The following is a 19,118-nucleotide window of genomic DNA, read 5'->3' as shown; positions in this document are numbered from 1 at the left end:
AATTTTTTCGGACAACCCCTGAGGCTATAGTGAGGTCCACGTTGTAATGGCAGTGTTTGATTAGCAATGGTATTGCTATCCTTGTCTATCATTCAAGAAATCGGATAGCGCTATCTCTTTCTCGCTTAGCTCTGTTGCCAGATCGTTTTTCAAAAATGTAGAATTAGTAATTCATTTACAAAATATTCCAACTTAATTTCAAAATTATTGTAAAATATAACTTTTTTCTTAATAAAATATAATTGATTATTCTAAACAAGAATGAACAGTTAATATTACATCAATAAACCTGTATCATCTACCATCCATAGAAGGCATTGACAAGACAGAGGTTCGGCAACGTTGTTCTCCTATCCTTCTCCACAGCCAACGTGGACGCCACTATAGGCTTAAGGTTTATCCCACCTACAGCGAGTGTTTCATTTAAAAATGGAAGCATACATTGGATGGGGAGTATAAATGTTTTTACTATATGAGATACTGACAGTTGAAAGTAAAGCTTACTGTAGCTTGGAAAGCATGGATAATTTTAGATTTATGATCAGTTTTGTTTTTGAATAATTATTGTGATTTATTGTAATAGGGTTACAGTTACTGTTTTGTAGTCGATGAATTTGTGAAATTTATCATAGTTTGTTGAGATATGGAGCTAATAGCCTGATCACTGTAATCAGTGTTGCATACGGAGTTCTACTATAGAGTGTGGTCCACGTTATAATAGCACTGAACAAAGGTAGAAGAACAACGATGCCGATCCTCCGTCTTGTCAATGCCTTCTATAGACGGTAGCTGATACAGTTTTATTGATGTGATATTAACTGTTCATTCTCGTTTGAAATATTAAATGATATTCTATTAAACAAAACATTATAAATATTTCAATAATTTTATAATGATTTTCATAATTAAAATGAAATATTTTGTCAATAATTTATCAATTCTACATTAAAATAATATATGATTTATATATAATATAAAATAATATATACATAATTAAAATGAAATATTTTGTCAATAATTTATCAATTCTACATTGTTAAAAGAGGATCTGGCAACAGAGCAAACCGAGAAAGAGATAGCGCTATCTGCTTTGTTGAATAATAGATAAGGATAGCAATACCATTGCTAATCAAACACTGCCATTATAACGTGGACCTCACTATAGGATAGAAATCTTCAATCCAATGATAAAGAAGATGTATCTTGTTTTGTCGACTACACCAGAGACCAGAGTGGAACAATGTGAGTTAATACTAATGTTTCTTGAATGATGATGCCCACAAAAGCTTGTGGCTTGTGCATGAGGCTACATTAATGAGTATAGACAATAATTATTCGAACCATTGGTGACTATTGGTCTCTACAATCATGTATATAATAAATGGTACTGGCTCATTTCGATAATAGTACATTACTTTTTGTGTAGTTGAGAAGTTGATATTGTGGTAATTATATATTAAATGAAAAATACTAAGAAATTGTCAAAAAACCACTGATTTTTACTCGCCTACTAGTATAAATTCTGCTGCTCTTGTATTTAGTTTTAGTTTATCAGAGATTGACAATGGTGTAATAACCGAAACCGGTAAAAAAAATAAATAAATCAGTGGTTTTTTGACAATTTCTTAGTATTTTTCATTCAATAGTACATTACCTATCTATTTATTTATTCATTCATCCTATAAAATATTATAATCATAATACAATATTATGACATTGGAGGGAAATAGGCTGAGCCAATATTATTTTTCTCCAAAAAATACAATTAAAAACAAATTGATAAATTGGATATTGAATATCCATCCCTCATTATATTGACATGCTGGAACATACATTTTCAATAACTTACATGCTACATGATAAAATTTGTTTCAAACCATAGTAAATTTATCATTTGACAATAACTATAGTCATCAACTTCAGATCTTTATGTCAGAAGACCATAAGAAATATTGCAAAAATCATTCTCTCATTACAATTAGTTTCAATTCATATGAATATCAATAATTGTGAGTCGAAGGACACATAACCCTTGAAGACAAGAAGAAGAATATCATACATTAACGTATGATAAACTATGATAGGCCTACAATCATATTATCATAATATGATAGTTTTTAGATTCAACTCCATGAATTTACTAACTAATCTAGAAATCTAGAACAAACTTATCGAAAAAACTATAGACATCAACTTCCATCTTGTCACTAATTTTTGTAAATTCAGTTCGAAAAATTCACATCTCAAACTAATACAAATATACAACAAACCAGTACTCATCGCAGAAACTATAGTGAGGTCCACGTTATAATGGCAGTGTTTGATCTGCAATGGTATTGCTATCCTTGTCTATCATTCAACAAAGCAGATAGAGCTATCTCTTTCTCGCTATGCTCTGTTGCTAGATTGTCTTTTTACAATGTAGAATTGATAATTAATTTGAAGAATATTCCATCTTAATTATTATGAAAATATTGAAAAATATAATTTTTTGCTTAATAAAATATAGTTGATCATTTCAAATCGTCAATATCACATCAATAAACCTGAATCAGCTACCATCTAGACAAGACAGAGGATCGACAACGTTTTTCTCCTAACTTTCTCCACTGCCATTATAACGTGGACCTCACTATATAGCCATAAACTGTCATAATATAATCAATCTCTCATTATTTCTTAATTTAGCTCGACGATTTCACATCTCAATCTACCCTAAAAATATACAAACAAACTATAGTAATCATGTCAAAAACTATAGCCGAAAACTTACGCTAGCTGAAGTCTGTCGCAAAACTGAGGTCATCGAAAACATAGCCACCACCTCCCAAATCCGGCACAACCAATCCCGTTGCTCCGAAAAAATCATCATCCGGACTAACGAAAGTGTTCGGATCGGCGAACGAAACTGTCGGCAAAATATTGTCCGAGAAATCCGAAGTTAGCGAGGAATGTTCACTGAAAGCCGGTGTTGGAGTTAGAGTGTAGTCAGAAAGTAAAGAATCGGCGTCCGATTCGAAATCGGGTTGTTGTAGGGCGTCAACTTGTAGGGCTTGATTCAGGGCTGAAATATACTTCATAGCTAACCTTAGGGTTGTGATTTTTGTGAGTTTCTCGTTGGGATTATCACTGGAGGTTGATAGGTGAGGAATTGCTCTCCGGAGCGCTTCGAAAGCCTCGTTTATCTCCCGCATTCGCGAACGTTCGCGAGCGTTAGCGGTTTTCCGACGGTATTTGCTGAGGGGAGGCGGTTTCTGTTTGGGCCGTTTTTTGGTGCGACCTCGGGAAGGTCTCCAGTCAAGGTCGGTTTCAAGGTCACTTTCGTGCGGTTTCAAGGTCGACCTGGGCGTAGCGAATAGCACTTGTCGAGGGGGGGACTCCGGTTGTTGTTGGAGTCGCTCGTTTGGAGTAGTAGCACCTGCGGGTTCATGGTGGCCAGCATTTGGCTTTTTAGCACGATGGTTTGTCACGTAAAATTGGGTTTTCGAGTGTTTAGTCCTTAGTTATTGTTTAACACTTTAATCAGCATAGATGAACGTTTCATTAAAAAAATGTTTTTCGAGGGTATTATCGTGGAGGATTTTGCCACAACAAATGAGAATAATTCTAATATTTCGTAGTTTTTCATATGTAGAAAATGTGGGTCATAACAGAAAGTGCTCTTTTTCTCTAGTTTCTCTTCACTTCAAATGTCCAACATCACTTCTTGGTCCATGATTATCAGCATTTGGGTTTTTAGCACGAGGGTTTTGTCACGTAAAATTGGGTTTTCAAGGGTTTAGTCCTACTAGAGTTATTGCTTCACACGTTATAATAATCAGCATAGATGAACGTGTTATGAGAAAATGATTGTTTTTTGAGGGTTTGTCACGTAAAATTGGTTCTTCAAGGGTTTAGTCTTTCTAGAGTTCTTGTTTCACACTTTAATCAGCATAGATGAACGTTTCATAGAAGCAATAATTGTTTTTTGAGGGTATTGTCGTGTCTCATTTGTAGAAAATATGGGTCACCACAGATGATTGTCCTCCCTCTCTAGTTTTCCCGATTTCACTTCAAATGTCTAACAGCACTATTGTTAGCATTTAGATTTGTAGCACGTTGTTTTGTTACGAGAAATTATAGTTCTCCAAGGTTTTCGTAGTTTGGAAGAAACTACCTAGTTTCGTAGTTTTAGTTCGTATGTTGGAAGAAAATGTAGGTCATAACGAAAAGTGTTCTTCTTTTCTAGTTTTTTTTTTTCAAAATCACTTAAACGTCACATAATTCACATTTTATTCAGATTTCCAGTGGTGAAATAACGTGGTTCATATAAAATATTTCACTTGTACGATTTATTGAGAGAGCTTCATTTCGTGATATCGTCCTTATCAGTAACACAGTTCACATAATATACCCCTCATCCTAGAATCAATAAAATGTTCCAATCAATGCTACCCCAATATCTATCTCGCTCAGATTACATTACGGTCACTCTCTCACTGTGGCAATCAATTTTATAGCGTTTTATTACAGTAATAATTCAGTTTATTGTCTCACTCTCGCCTGCCGTTTTATGACTTCTCACACACGTAGTCTCAAAGATAACCTTTAATCAAAACAAAAACTGTGGCTGTACAAAGGTTAATGAAGTGCTGTGCGAAATGTCAAAGAATGAAGGATTGCGCTAAGGATGTTGAAGGATGTCATTCACTAATCAAGGAGTCTCCTAGAGATGTCTATCGTAGTGTGGGAAAGGTCGTGGATGTCGATACAAGATTGACAAGGGACGTCAAGAAGTGTCTTGTTCTTGTAAACTGTCAAGAAGTAATGTTCATTGAATTCTTGCAGTCGTTTTGTATAATGTCTGATGGGGAGATACGTCGAAGACTGTGTACTTTTTCCACTAGTGGTTTGAACTCAATAGTTTTACTAGCTAGTTTAATAGCATAGTACCTCAAAATTTTCATCCACTTTTACATTAGTAATGACCAATAAATTCTAATAGATGCACTGTATTTTCGGATGACAAAACGTTGAAATTCTAGCACAGTACGTTTAAATTGTCAACGTACTATACGAGTGATTGTCATTGAATTTCAATACTGTGATTTTCATATTCTAGGATGAAATATCACCAAAATTGAGTTTTGATTCAAGACTGAGTGACTTCAATAACAACTGGAGATTTGAACGGTGGTAGTTACTGGAAAGCTTGGACCTCAGTATTCTTCTATCACTGCAGAAAATCAAAGTAGTTTTCCGGTTCACTACCAAGTCTTGTATCTTGAACAAAAATTCCACTGTTCCTATTGAATTTGTATTGATAAAAACAAGAATTTTCTCCAAATTGAATCCGATTTTAACGCACAACACTAACGAAGTCGTACGGTGAGTTTAATGTTCGGGAATAATTTCAAAAACTTTCCCAAAACTAACAAACTGCCGAGTCTTCAGCACAGTTTTTGAGATGATGCTTCAATATCAATTTGTATTTCAGTTTTTCAAAAAAGATTTGTATTAAACTTCCATTAACTTAGCTGCGTCTTATCACGTTATCCATGTTGAAGACTACGTGATTCACAAGAGTTTAAAGTTTTATGAACGTCACGTCATAACGTGTATCTCATAGTTATCGAATTTAGTTCAGTTTTTCAAATATTTCACATTTCAAACTTACGCGTATCAGATCAGACTCCAAACTTTTATGAGCGTAGCGTCACAATTTGAAGATTATTTACCGATTTCAGTACAGTTTACAAAACTTCAAACTTCTGTGATAACTTTCAACAAAAACTTCACGATCTAGGAGAAGCAGAGTCGATGGGAGATTGACGATTCCAAACGATTTTGAGCGTAACGCCACAATTTGAAGCTTACATACACCGGTGCTAATACAGTTTTTCAAACATTTCAAACTTCAAACTCGAGCGAAAACCTTTGTGTTATGAGCTTCACAATTGATGATAGAGAGAACTCGAAGTTGAAGACTTCAAACTTTTCTGAGCGTAACGTCACAATTTGGAGCTTACTCACCCCGATTTTAATACAGTTTTTTGAACATTTTAAACTTCAATCTCCAGAAAAAACTGTTGTGTTATGAACTTCACGGTTGATGATAGAGAAAACTTGATCGGAGGTTGAAGACTTCAAACTTTTCTGAGCGTAACGTCACAATTTGGAGCTTACTTACACCGATTTTAATACAGTTTTTTAAACATTTTAAACTTCAATCTCCAGAAAAAATCGTTGCGTTATGAACTTCACGATTGGGGATAGAGAGAGCTCGATCGGAAATTGAAGACTTCAAACTTTTCTAAGCGTAACGTCACAATTTGGAGCTTACTCACACCGATTTTAATATACAGTTTTCCAAACATTTCACACTTCTGAATGTAACGTCACAATTTGGAGGTTAGTTACTGATCTCAGTACACAGTTTTTCGGGCATTCAACACTTGAAACTTCCACGATTTTAGTACAAATTTTCCAAAAACAGTTCGCGTCATAGACTTCGCGATCGCAGAGATCTTGGACAGCTCGATCGGAGAGCTATTAGCACGATGTTACCAGCTTGAGATCTGGCGCTCTACTGAGGCAGAGAGTCTGCATCTGAGTGGGACCAGGGTCCAGGACTTGACTGGGTCCTTCCAGCTGATACCCACTAACCTGGCTCGCAGAGAAGGAAGGAGAAGGACTCTTCTATCCTTTTCTGTGACTGGTTCCTAATACAGGAGGCACGCGTCCCGTGGAGGGGCTCTCCTTACCCTGTATAATGGTGGGGGTAAGCCCTCCTTACCTATACTTATACCTAGAATTCTGAGGGAGAGCTTGGATACCCCCATTTTATCTTATTCTCAGTATAGCTGGTTCCCCTGCTCTTTACCAACTCTTGTCCATAGTATGATGGGTGTAATATAATAAGGGGGGAATTATTTTATTCCCCCATAGAAAACTAGATAGAAGTCTCTCCTTACCTACAACCATTGATAGTATTTTTGTGGGGGCTTGGATACCCCTTACATTAACTAATCTATAGTGAGGTCCACGTTATAATGGCAGTGTTTGATTAGCAATGGTATTGTTATCCTTGTCTATCATTCAACAAAGCGGAAAGCGCTATCTCTTTCTCGCTTTACTCTGCTGCCAGATCGTCTTTTAACAAAAGAGAATAATAATTAATTTACAGAATATTCCATATTAATTATGTAGATTCATTATGTAATTTTCATTTTCCTTGCCCTATTACCATAGGTAAGGAAAGTATTGCTTTCCAAAAAAATTTAAGGTACCCTAATTCCATGTTTTCTATACGTTTCAAGGTCTCCTGAGTCCAAAAACATGATTTTTGGGTGTTGGTCTGTGTGTGTGTGTGTGTGTGTGTGTGTGTGTGTGTGTGTGTGTGTGTGTGTGTGTGTGTGGTGTGTGTGTGTGTGAACACGATAACTCCATTCCTAATTAACCGATTGACTTGAAATTTTAAACTTAAGGTCCTTATACTATGAGGATCCGACAATAAGAAATTCAATAAAATTCAATTCAAAATGGCGGGAAAAATGACGGATAATGGCTGAAAAACCATGTTTTTAACGGTTTTATCGAAAACGGCTTTAACGATTTTCTTCAAATTCATACCCTAGATAGCTATTTATAAGTCCTATCAACTGACATGAGTCTCATTTCTGGGAAAATTGCAGGAGCTCCGTAATATTTCTGAGAAGAATGAATCTTGTTAAATTTCTATCACGATTTTCTCAAAAATGACTTGACCAATTTTTTTCAAATTCCCTGTATAGTTATATATCAGCTCTATCAACTGGCATGAGTCTCCTCTCTGAGAAATCAACAGGGGGTTCACCCCATCCTTGAGAAATTTACTTTGTAACCTCCTTCTCGTGCGTGAGGTAGGTAGGTAGAGCAGTTTATTCAAAAGAACACATGTCGATATTTTATTTGTAGAGCAGCTGTTTTGACAACTTTTAAAAAAAATCCTCAAATTTCATAATTCAAACAAAGGAAAATGTACTCTGAACACAATAACAATAGTATAATCGTAGTTTTAATTATTTAGCCGCCAATCGGCATAATGTTATTCCCCTAAATTATCCTCGTTAATGAGGCCTCTAGATCAATGAGCAAGGGAAGTTGTGTGAGTGTACCACACCAGATTTTTGAAAAATGTTATTCATTGCTCAGTAAAATATAATAATTTATTGATTATTTTAAACGAGAATGAACAGTTAATATAATATCAATAAACCTGTATCAGCTACCATCTATAGAAGGCATTGACAAGACAGAGGATCGACAATGTCCTCGTGAACTTCGTCCAACGTAAGAAATAATCACTTATTTTCTAATAAGTTGATAATGAATTTTCATAATTAAATGGAATATTTTGTTGATCAATTATTAATACAACATTTTTATAAATGATCTGGCAACAGAGCAAAGCGAGAAAGAGATCGTATTGGTTTATAGCATACAAGCACAAGAAGTAGGACAAAAGAAGACGAGTGGAAAAAGAGAACAAGAATTAGAAAAAATAGTGAGAGAATGAATGAGCAACAACTTTTGGAAGCTGTCCAATGTTAATTAACTTTTAAAAATGTCCTTTAATGTTCACCATTATTTTCTCTCTTGTTTTCCATCAACACTCAGTCTAGTCTCCTTCTTCTTCTTCTTCTTCTTCTTCTCTTCTTCTTCTTCCTCTTCCTCTTCCTCTTCTTCTTCTTCTTCTCCTTCTTCTTCTTCTTGTTCTTCTTCTGCTTGTTCTATTCTTGTGTGTGGACAGTTCGGTAGCTTGTTTCAATAATTAATGTCACCACACAAAACACAACATATTAACTGCTGACTAATGTTGTGTGTTGTCTACTGTATAATAATGGAGGGAGACAACATGACATGTTCTCCGAAAAAGAAAAAAAGTCTTATGATAGGTAATAGAAGGATAGAAAGAGATAGGACGTAGAAAGAGATTGAAGGATGTATGTGTGACGGAGAGAAAAGAAGAGGGAATGAATGAAGGAGAAGGAAAAAGATGAATGTGTGAGTAAGAGAAAAGGAGCTTTGGGAGAAGATGGAGGAAAAGGGAGAAAATAGGAAGGTGAACAAGAAGGAGGAGAAAAAGAGAAAGTTGGAATGATTTTAGGTACATAGTTGTTCAAAAAAATATAATAGGAAGTATTCTCTAAATACATTAAATATGTGTTTCTGTTACTCTATTATACCATAGAGAAGATAATAGTGTAAGTAGATATCCCATGGTATAGGGAATTTATGTCGCAGCTTTTACTGTTATCTCAAGCCGATTACTGTCGATTATTGTCAATTTTTACTGTTTTGTTGGTGTGAGAGTGTATGAACGGCACAATTTGAGAGACTACCAGCGTCACACAGCTGCATGGGAAAGAACTATGGTAACTATCGGCTTGGGATAACAGTAAAAGTTGCGACATAAACGCCCTATACCATGGGATATCTACTTATGCTATCGGTTCTCTATGATTATACATAAGGCTTGTCACCTGTAATATTGATCATCCTATGTTTCAGTAGTTGTAGGGAATTATTCTCTCAACTTAAAATTCTCTAAAGACTTCGAGAAATGGAGAAATAATTTAAGTTACTTCTAGTAAATTCGTATGACTTTTGTTGGTGGGGAGTCCTTTGCGGGAAGGTTCCACCGCCTGAATATATAATATTTAAGCCGTTAAGCCGTCAATGGGCCTTACGACTGTCATACATCAGCCGGGACCGACAGTTTAACGTGCCCATCGGGTGTGATCTGGCTATCGGATGGGCACGTTGAACTGTCGCGCCCGTTACTTCTCATACTTCCCGCAACTTCCTTGCTTTCGCCGCCTCTTGATAAAAAAAGTACATATCAAGAGTGAAGTTCTACAGACTATTGTGAATAGCCAATGTTCTGCTCTTTTGAGAACAAACTCTATTGATATTTCTGGAGAAAAATATAAAATTTTGGGATAAACTATTGATTATTCAGGCTTCTGTTCTTTCCATCACAGGAAGCTTTATTGACATTAATTGAAAATCTAACTCAATGATAAATCCGTGAATCACAGTAGGCTATACAGTAGGTGTATATGTTTGCGGAATATTACTACTTCTCAAGGATCAAAGGTATTAAACAAACACTGACCGAGCACTGATTAGGTCTATAATTATCCATGCAAAGCTTGGAGCGTTCCGAATACCGCTAAAATCTTCTCTTTAATAACTGGGAATTAATCAACTAAATAGCCCAGTAACGCTTGATTGGAATTCTAAGTTAGTGTCTTCCTTGGATCTCCTTCTTATTCTTCTTCTTCTTCTTCGTCCTCCTCTTCTTGTTCTTCTTTCTCTTCTTCTTCTTCTTCTTTTTCTTCTTCTTTTTCTTCTTCTTCTTCTTCTTCTCCTTCTTCTTTTTCTTCTTCTTCTTCTTCTTCTTCTTCTTCTTCTTCTTCTTCTTCTTCTTCTTCTTCTTCTTCTTCTCTTCTTCTTCTTCTTCTACTTCTTCTTCTTCTTCTTCTTCCCTTTCTCCTCCATTTCCTCCTTCTCTCTGTTCAGCTCTTCCTTTTCTATCATCCTGTTCTGTTTCCCAATCTTCTGGCTTTTATGATGTCCACCATCATCAAATATTGTCCCTTTTTTCGATATATTGTCTTCTACTCTCTCTCTCTCTCTCTCTCTCTCTCTCTCATCCTTCCTCTTCATCATCTTTTTCTTCTTCTCCTCCTTCTTCTCCATCAAAACACCCTCCTTTTTAACATCAAAGTGAACTTTATTCCGAAGTGAAAAGTGTAAATTTAAAGTATTGTGCTGACTGTAACTTTAGTGTCTGGTTCCCAATTGGGGAACTTTGGACTATATGCGGCGAGGTGCAACTACCCTTGGGTCTCAATCAATCAATCAATCAATCAATCAATCATTTATTTCTTTCCAAAACATACATGAAAATGTACATGAAAAAGTCAAAAACTAAAAACTAACTTAAAGCTAAAGAGAAATTAGTGACTGTATAAAATTCAAAGTATCAAATTCAAAGTAACTCTCCCCACCATTCAAAGTCATACGCTAATAATAATAATATTCTCCATCTTCTCCTACTACTCCTCCTCGTTCTCCTCCTACTTCTTCCCCATCATCTTCTTATTCTTCTTCTTCTTTTCCCCCTTCTCTCCCATTTTCTGTTCTGGTTCCCATCTTCTTCATTGTACCCTTTGGTGGCTTTTACGATGTCCGCCATATCATCATCAATTATAATGCCGGAAAAAATCGATTAAAGCCGATAGCTGGTCTCACCTTAGGACGGCGTAGCGTGGCGAATTCGAAATCTGGATCTTTTGAAATGGGGGTTTGCTGCAAAAATTGTGGGCAGAAAATTGCAAATTGTACGTGAGGAAGATGTTCAGGTAGGTGGGGAATTATAGTACGGGTTATAGTAGATAGTAAGGGTTATATAGTGACTTCCAGGTTATAATGGCAGTGTTTGATTAGCAACAGATTGCTATCCTTGTCTATCATTCAACAAAGCGGATAGCAATATCTCTTTCTCGCTCAGCTCTTTTGACAGATCGTCTTTTAACAATGTAGAATTAATCATTAATTAATAAAATATTTCATCTTAATTATGAAAATTCATCATTAACTTATTGGAAATAGTTATCTGTGCAAAGTGACAGTTTGCTGCACCGAAAGAAACGGAATGATGGTTTGCTGAGTGCAGCAAACGAACTTTGCGCACGTATTTCACATTAAATTTTTCCTACAGTTACCATTGAATATGAAAAGTGGGTAATTATGGGTAAAATTCCCTGAAATCCATCAAATGTTTTTCTGTGTAATTTTATTGTTAATAAGTACCTCAATTTATCTATAATTGAATAATAATAATTGAATTATAATGATTAGTAATTCAATTGAAAATTTATCTGACTGCTTGAAGGGGGTTTATCTTATGTAAGCATTGAAATGACTATAATCAAGAAACATAATGGCAAGGCAACGCTGTTCTCCACTGCCATTATAACGTGGGCCTCACTATGAGTATTACCAACTTAATTTTGATTTCCCTCACTGGTGCTCCATATAACCTACTAACTATTTTGCGTTGTCATGCTGCAAATCTGGAGTACGCAAAGTACTCACTTTGCGCACTAGTGCGGAAAAGTGATTCTTTGCGGCCTGTAATCAGTGCAGAAATGGCCACTTTTCAACGTAACTGTAGGAAAATATAATTTCTTGCTTACAAAATATAATTGATTATTTTCAATGAGAATGAACAGTTAATATTACATCAATAAACCTGTATCAGCTACCGTCTACAAGACAGACGATCGGCAACGTTTCTCCTATCTTTTTCCACTGCCATTGTAACGTGGACTTCACTATACAGGTAAGTTACCGTGTAAATGTAGCAGGTAAGGTAAAAGGTAAAGGTAACAGATGAAGTTATATAAGGCAACAAAAAAATGTATCAGATAAAGATCTCCACATGCTCTACCTACACATGTAGCAAGCAGGTTATCAATACGCATGCGCGACTCTCATACCATTCACAAAAACAACAACAATGAAACAAGATCGCGTGTTAAAGAGTGATACGGATTTCTTATGTCTTCTTCTCCTTCTCCTCCTCCTCCTTCTTCTTCTTCTTCTTCTTCTTCTTTTTCCTTCTTTCTCTTCACTTCTCCAGCTGTATATTCTTTGAGCATCTTCAGAGCAGACAATAAATAATCAGATTTTGAAAGGGCTGCCCTCAGTTTCTGGGCCGAGCCCATCAAATATGGAAGAGATAAATTTCACAATAAATTTTTCGAATTTGCATGAGTGGAGTGAACCTACTACACACCTACTTCTTCTATAACAACAGCACAATAATTGAATTTCGGTTGTTTACAATATCGGATTCCACGATAAAAATTGGAATTTCCACTGTGTTACTTATTGTTTTCAAAAAAGTGATCATAAATTCGGATATACCACTCATTTATCGTGAAGTATTTATTGGTTTGTGCCTCGGTGTTGTTATTGGTTTCTTATTCATCTGATTCCTCAGGAAATTGAAAATATATCCAGCTCTAAATCACGTGGTTGAAATAATGTAACCATAATAATTTGGGAATCCAACACATTTTTGTGAAGTGTTTATTGTTTCATGTCACTGTGTGCATATTGGTTTCTGTTCTCTATTTATTTCTTCCGGTTTCTGTTGGAACTGGAAATTATTAGATGTGATTTATAGCTTTGGATTGATGTAACTTGTAGTATAGAGCGTAGATAGCAAGAGAAGATATCCCATGGTATAGGGAGTTTATGTTCCAATTGTCAATGTTAACTTAAGCTTATAATTTTTTTAACGTTTCTTTTCTGGCTCAAAATTTTGCAAAACTACTCAAAAATTTCCAATTTATAGAGATTTGAGTGGAATATTTTTGTTTTTAATCAGTTTTTAAATATCAAAATTCAAAATTTTCAGTTTAGTCATTAGTTTTGGAGTGGAAATTGGACTTTTTGAAGTGAAAGTGTAATCTTAACCTTATTCTTTTTTGAAACATTTATTTGTAAAAATTTGGGAGAAGACAGTTTTGGGCTATGCCTGTTGTCTTCTCCCAATCATATTATATTTATTATAATTATGATTTGTAATTGTCAATGAAATGAATGAATAAATAAATAAATAATCCTAGTAGTGGTTTTTGGTGAGGCTGAATGTGACGCTAGTAGTCGAAGCTCTCGACGTTATAATGCCAGTATTTGATTAACATTGGTGTTGCTATCCTTGTCTATCATTCAACAAAGCAGATAGCGCTATCCTTTCCTAGCTCTGAAAGATTGCCAGATTGTTTTCTCACAAAATATTGATCCCAATTATGAAAATCGATTTTAAACATTAAGGATGTGCGAAGGCTAAAAATAAACTTTCTACTGGTGATATTTTTCATAGTTTTTCGATTTGAATATCATTAAGCTATCAAAATTGAAAAGTTTTCCCAGGAAAAAATTTCTTCCGATCACTACTTTTCGAGATATGAGATTGATTGTTTATGGTATTATTGATCAATTGAAAGAAAAAACTTCTGGAAATATTAATTTTTGAGGAAGCTATTCGATTTACTAAAAATTACCAAAAATAACTTTTAGTTGAGTTATTTTTGGCCATTTTTGATAAATCAAACAACTTTCTCAAAAATTGATATTTTTAGAAAATGCTCTTTTACTGGATCAACAATACCATAAAGAATCTATCCTCTAAATCTGATGGACTTATCTCACACCGAATTTGAATTGTTCTGTCCCAAAAATTTAAACTTTAGGCGCTCATATCTTGAAAAGTAATGATCGGAAAAAATGTTTTCCTGAGAAAACTTTTAAATTTTGATGGCTTGATGATAAATAAATCAAAAAACTTTGAAAAATATCACCAGTAGAAAGTTTATTTTTAGCCTTTGCACAGCCGTAAGAAGCATATTCTCCTAACGATTGGAATATAATTATTGTTTATATCAAACAAGAATGAACAGTTTATACATCACATAGACCAGAATCTGCTATCCTCTTTAGAAGGCAGTAGCAAGACAGGAAATCGTTAAATCTGTTCTCCTATAGGCCAGTATCTGCTATCCTCTTCAGAGGGCAGTGGCAAGACAGAAAATCGGTAAAGAAGTTCTCCTATCTTTCTCTATTGCAATTATAACATGGACTTCACTATAAAGAGATTCGGAATCCTTGAATAGCCTAGGAAAGTAACTTTCGAAAGTAGGATAATCAGGATTAGAATAAAAACAATTGTTTCTGTGTTTGGATTCGGTATCAGAGATAAACAAACATTGAATAGAGTAACTTGAGTTAGTATAATGAGGTTAAGTAGCTAACAAGTCCTCTTTTCTGGAACAAACGACCAGTAATCGTTATTTCCCTAACAAGAGACCTTCTCTACAATACATTTCCATACTTAGTATTAACAGAGCATTACTATAATGAACCTCTCTGCTATAGTGAGGTCTACGTTTTAATGGCAGTTGAGAACAACGTTGCCGATCCTCTGTCTTGTCAATGCCTTCAATAGACGGAAGCTAAAACAGATTCAATATATTATGGTCTTTAATGCGAGAATCATAAATCTGAAATCATATTGGCAAAATTCCTTACCGTTCAGGAGATAATTATGGCCAAATTTTAGCCAATTCTGAGATACTTTTTGTTTCAGTGTGGTCCATGGTTTTCATCAATATTTAGTGAAAATTAAAAATCGCTTAAACTTCGTGATCTCATGGTCTTTGATGCGAGAAACACGAATCTGAAATCATATTTGCAAAATTCCTTACCGTTCAGTAAATATGACCAAATTTCAGCCAAATCTGAGATACTTTTTGGTTCAGTGTGGTTCACGATGGTTAGTCCATGGTTTTCATCAATTTTTTGTGAAAAATAAAAATCGCTTAAACTTTGTGATTTTATGGTCTTTGCGAGGAACACGAGTCTGGAATCATATTTGCAAAATTCCTTACCGTTCAGTAAATATGACCAAATTTCAGCCAAATCTGAGATAGGTACTTTTTGTTTCAGTGTGTTTCACGATGGTTTCCATCAATTTTTTGTGAAAAATAAAAATCGCTCAAACTTCGTGATATTATGGTCTTTGATGTAATATCAACTGTCCGTTCTCGTTTAAAATAATCTATCATATAATTCATTGAACAAGAAATAATATTTTCCAATAATTTCATAATTAAGATAAAATATTTTGTTAATTAATTATCAATTCCATATTGTTAAAAGACGACCTGGCAACAGAAAGAGGAAGAGATATCGCTATCCGCTTTGTTGAATGATAGACAAGGATAGCAATACCGTTGCTGATCAAACACTGTCATAATATTGGATCTGACTGTATCCAACTTACCCTATTCTATAGCTGATTAGAGAATAAATATAAAGAAAAATAAAAATCTCAATACCCTTTTAGAAATATTTTATCACAACATGTTTCGGACATTTATGCCATTTTCAAGTGATATAATAGTATATTTCGCACCTAGGGCCGAAAATGAGACTTTTCCGGCTCGAAATCGGTTTTCAAGTCCGAGGCCGTAGGCCGAGGACTAGAAAAGATTGAGAGCCGGGAAAAACATTTTTGCCCTTGGTGCGAACGCTATTTTTCGCCACACAGAAAAATAAGCAATATATATATATATATGAGAATGATTGTTCATTAAGCACTTCCGAAAGCAAAAGTGTTAGGTCTTAGCTCTAGCAAATCTGAGGTAATCTGAATATCAGGAAATTGTCCAAGTATTTTTATTTTTTATTCTGATCTGTCTAAATAACCTAAAAGATTATGTTCAATTATGTGGGAGGTTGAGTTTATACTTTTTTATTCTTTCAAATGACAATAAGATGATATTATTATAAATGTTTTAATTATTGAATGATAAACACAAAAAATGAAAAGTTTCTTGATCAGCTGTTTTAGCCAATCTGAATTTCAATGTCAACAATGCTTGTTGTCATCGACTTAGGAAGTTTAGGTTAGAAGTTCTATCCTACTCTGGAAATCGAATTTGAATAGTTTATAATATATATCTTATCTGTATTCCATTCATCCAAATAAAATGATAGTATATTATTGCAGAATACTTTATTCAATTCTAGAAGCATAAACTGATTCCATTTCATAAACTATTTGTAAAAACGTTCAGCACCATGGATATTTGCTCAAGTGGTTCAAAATTATCCACAAGGTTTCGTGATAAACGAATTACTATGAGGTTAGATTCTATTATACTTTGAAAATTGAATTTGAATAGTTTATAATAATATCTTATTTGTATTTCATTCATCCAAATAAAATTATAGTATCTTAATGCAAAATACTTTATTCAATTCTAGAAGCATAAACTGATTCCGTTTCATAAACTATTTTGTAAACGCATTCACATCAAATCAGAATCAGCTGACTTCAAGGTTATTTTACAGTCCTAGGGCCGTAAAAATTTTACTGGCCTGGTCAGAAAACAATCACCTTCGGCCTCCATATGACGCACGTAAACCAGCTCATTAAATCCAAGTGGGGCGAAAAGTAAATAAATAAAAACTGCTGGAAGAAAGTATTTATTTACTTCATATCACTTGAAAATGGCATAAATGTCCGAAACATGTTGTGATAAAATATTTCTAAAAGGGTACTGAGATTTTTATTTTTCTTTATATTTATATTACAAGTAGCCCTATACTGATTAGAATACTCTTTTTTATTGAAGTGAGTCTAAAGGAAGTGGCAACAATGTGTTCCTAACATTCTCACTAGCTCTATAAGGTGAATCAAACTATACTGCAGTACTAGAACTATAGTTTAAACTATGATAGTGAGGTCCATGTTCATAATGATAGTGGATTATTATAGGAGAATGAGTTGCCAATTCTCTGCCTTGCCACTGCCTTCTATAGAGGATATCTGATACCGGTATATCCGATGTGACATTTTTTCAATGATATATTTTCATGATTGACATTATATTATATTTGGTTAACTAATTATATTTCCTCATTGTAGAAAAACTATCACAAAAATCGTATTTCCATATTATCTCCTCTTTCCATCTCCTCTCTCTTACTGTATAATATTGTCATTCTCTCTTTTTCTCTCTCCATAATCATTACTCCCACACTATGTGGGTGCAGTCTAGTGTCCTTTTTTCCAGGTGTAGAATTTTGACAGTGAAATAATTTTATATAATATCACAACTCTTCCTCTTCTCCTTCCTCTCATCCACCTCCTCAATCTTCTCTTTTCCTTCTTCTTCTTCTTCTTCTTCTTCTTCTTCTTCTTCATCTCATCCTCCTCCTCCTCCTACTCCTCCTCCTCCTCTCCTCCTCCTCCTCCTCCTCCTCCTCCCCCTCCTCATCCTCCTCCTCCTCCTCTCCTCCTCCTCCTCTTCTTCTTCTTCTTCTTCTTCTTCTTCTTCTTCTTCTTCTCCTCCTCCTCCTCCTCCTCCTCCTCCTCCTCCTCCTCCTCCTCCTCCTCCCACTTATTCTCCTTCTTCTTCTTCTTCTTCTTCTTCTTCTTCTTCTTCTTCTTCTTCTTCTTCTTCTTCTTCTTCTTCTTCTTCTTCTTCTTCTTCTTCTTCTTCTTTTCTTCTTCTCTTCTTCTTCCTTCAAGCTTGTCACACACCACACCCGAATAAATTGGACAAGCACAACGGAGATAACAACAGAGAAAGAGACAGAATGATAGAAGAAAACAAAGAGCACATTATAAAAAAGCCGCCAGCCTGTCGTGTATAATAGATTTCCGTTCTGAAACAATTAGACTGCACACGAAATACAACAACGTTATTAATTTTTTTATTCCATCTTCATTTCTTGTTGTATCATAGATGTGATATTAATATGTATTAAATAAGCAGCGGTGTTCACCAACAAAAGTACAGTAATATAATGTTTACTCAGTCTTCTAATTCAATTTGAATTTTTCAACCGTTTCTTCCAGTTATATTGTCTTTACTCTCTTTTCTTTATCTTCCTCTTCTCCTTCTTCTTCTCTTTTTTCTTCAAATTTTTCTTCTTCATCTTTTCCTCTTTCTTTTCTTTGTTTTCTTGCACTTGTTTTTCTTCTCCTGTCTTCTTTTCTTCTTCTTCTTCTTCTTCTTCTTCTTCTTCTTCTTCTTCTTCTTCTTCCTATTCCAATTCTCTTCCTATTCTCGTCCTATTATCCATCTTTTTTTTCATATTCTTCTTCTTCCTATTTTTCCATCCTATTCTCCGTCTTCTTCTCCATTTTCTTCTTATTCTTCTTTCTATTCTTCTTCTCTCTATTCTTCCTCTTCTTCTTCTTTCCATTCTTCCTTCTCTTCTTCTTTCTTCTCCTTCTCCATCTTCTTCTTCTTCTTCCTATTCTCTTCCTATCCACCACCTTCTTCTTCTTCTTCTTCTTCTTCCTCTTCTCCTCATCGTCTTTCTTCTTCGCCTCTTCTGTCGTGTCCTCAAGTTATACACTGTATAATATACTTTGTGATGGTTTTTTGGAAGGCACCCTAGTATTGTTTTAATTTTTCTATCACGTAGTGTATGCCTATCTCTTCTCTTATAGTATTCATATTCATACATCTCACGACAGCTTCGGGCGTTTCATTCCTTAT

The 19,118-nt window shown here is 34.8% G+C and overlaps 1 protein-coding gene across 1 annotated transcript; it reads right to left on the bottom strand.

Moving 5' to 3' along the window:
• Positions 1-2,527: 2,527 nt before the first annotated feature.
• On the bottom strand, positions 2,528-6,674 carry LOC111054576 (neurogenic differentiation factor 4-like). The gene is given in 2 exon segments (XM_039437415.1): positions 2,528-3,349; positions 3,352-6,674. Coding segments are annotated over 2 exon segments (666 nt in total). The 5' UTR covers positions 3,443-6,674; the 3' UTR covers positions 2,528-2,774.
• Positions 6,675-19,118: the final 12,444 nt, after the last annotated feature.

Source organism: Nilaparvata lugens, chromosome 11, assembly GCF_014356525.2.
Source record: "Nilaparvata lugens isolate BPH chromosome 11, ASM1435652v1, whole genome shotgun sequence".
Lineage (NCBI taxonomy): Eukaryota > Metazoa > Arthropoda > Insecta > Hemiptera > Delphacidae > Nilaparvata > Nilaparvata lugens.
The sequence above is the reverse complement of the archived record's forward strand: the minus strand, read 5'-3'. Positions and strand labels throughout refer to the sequence as shown.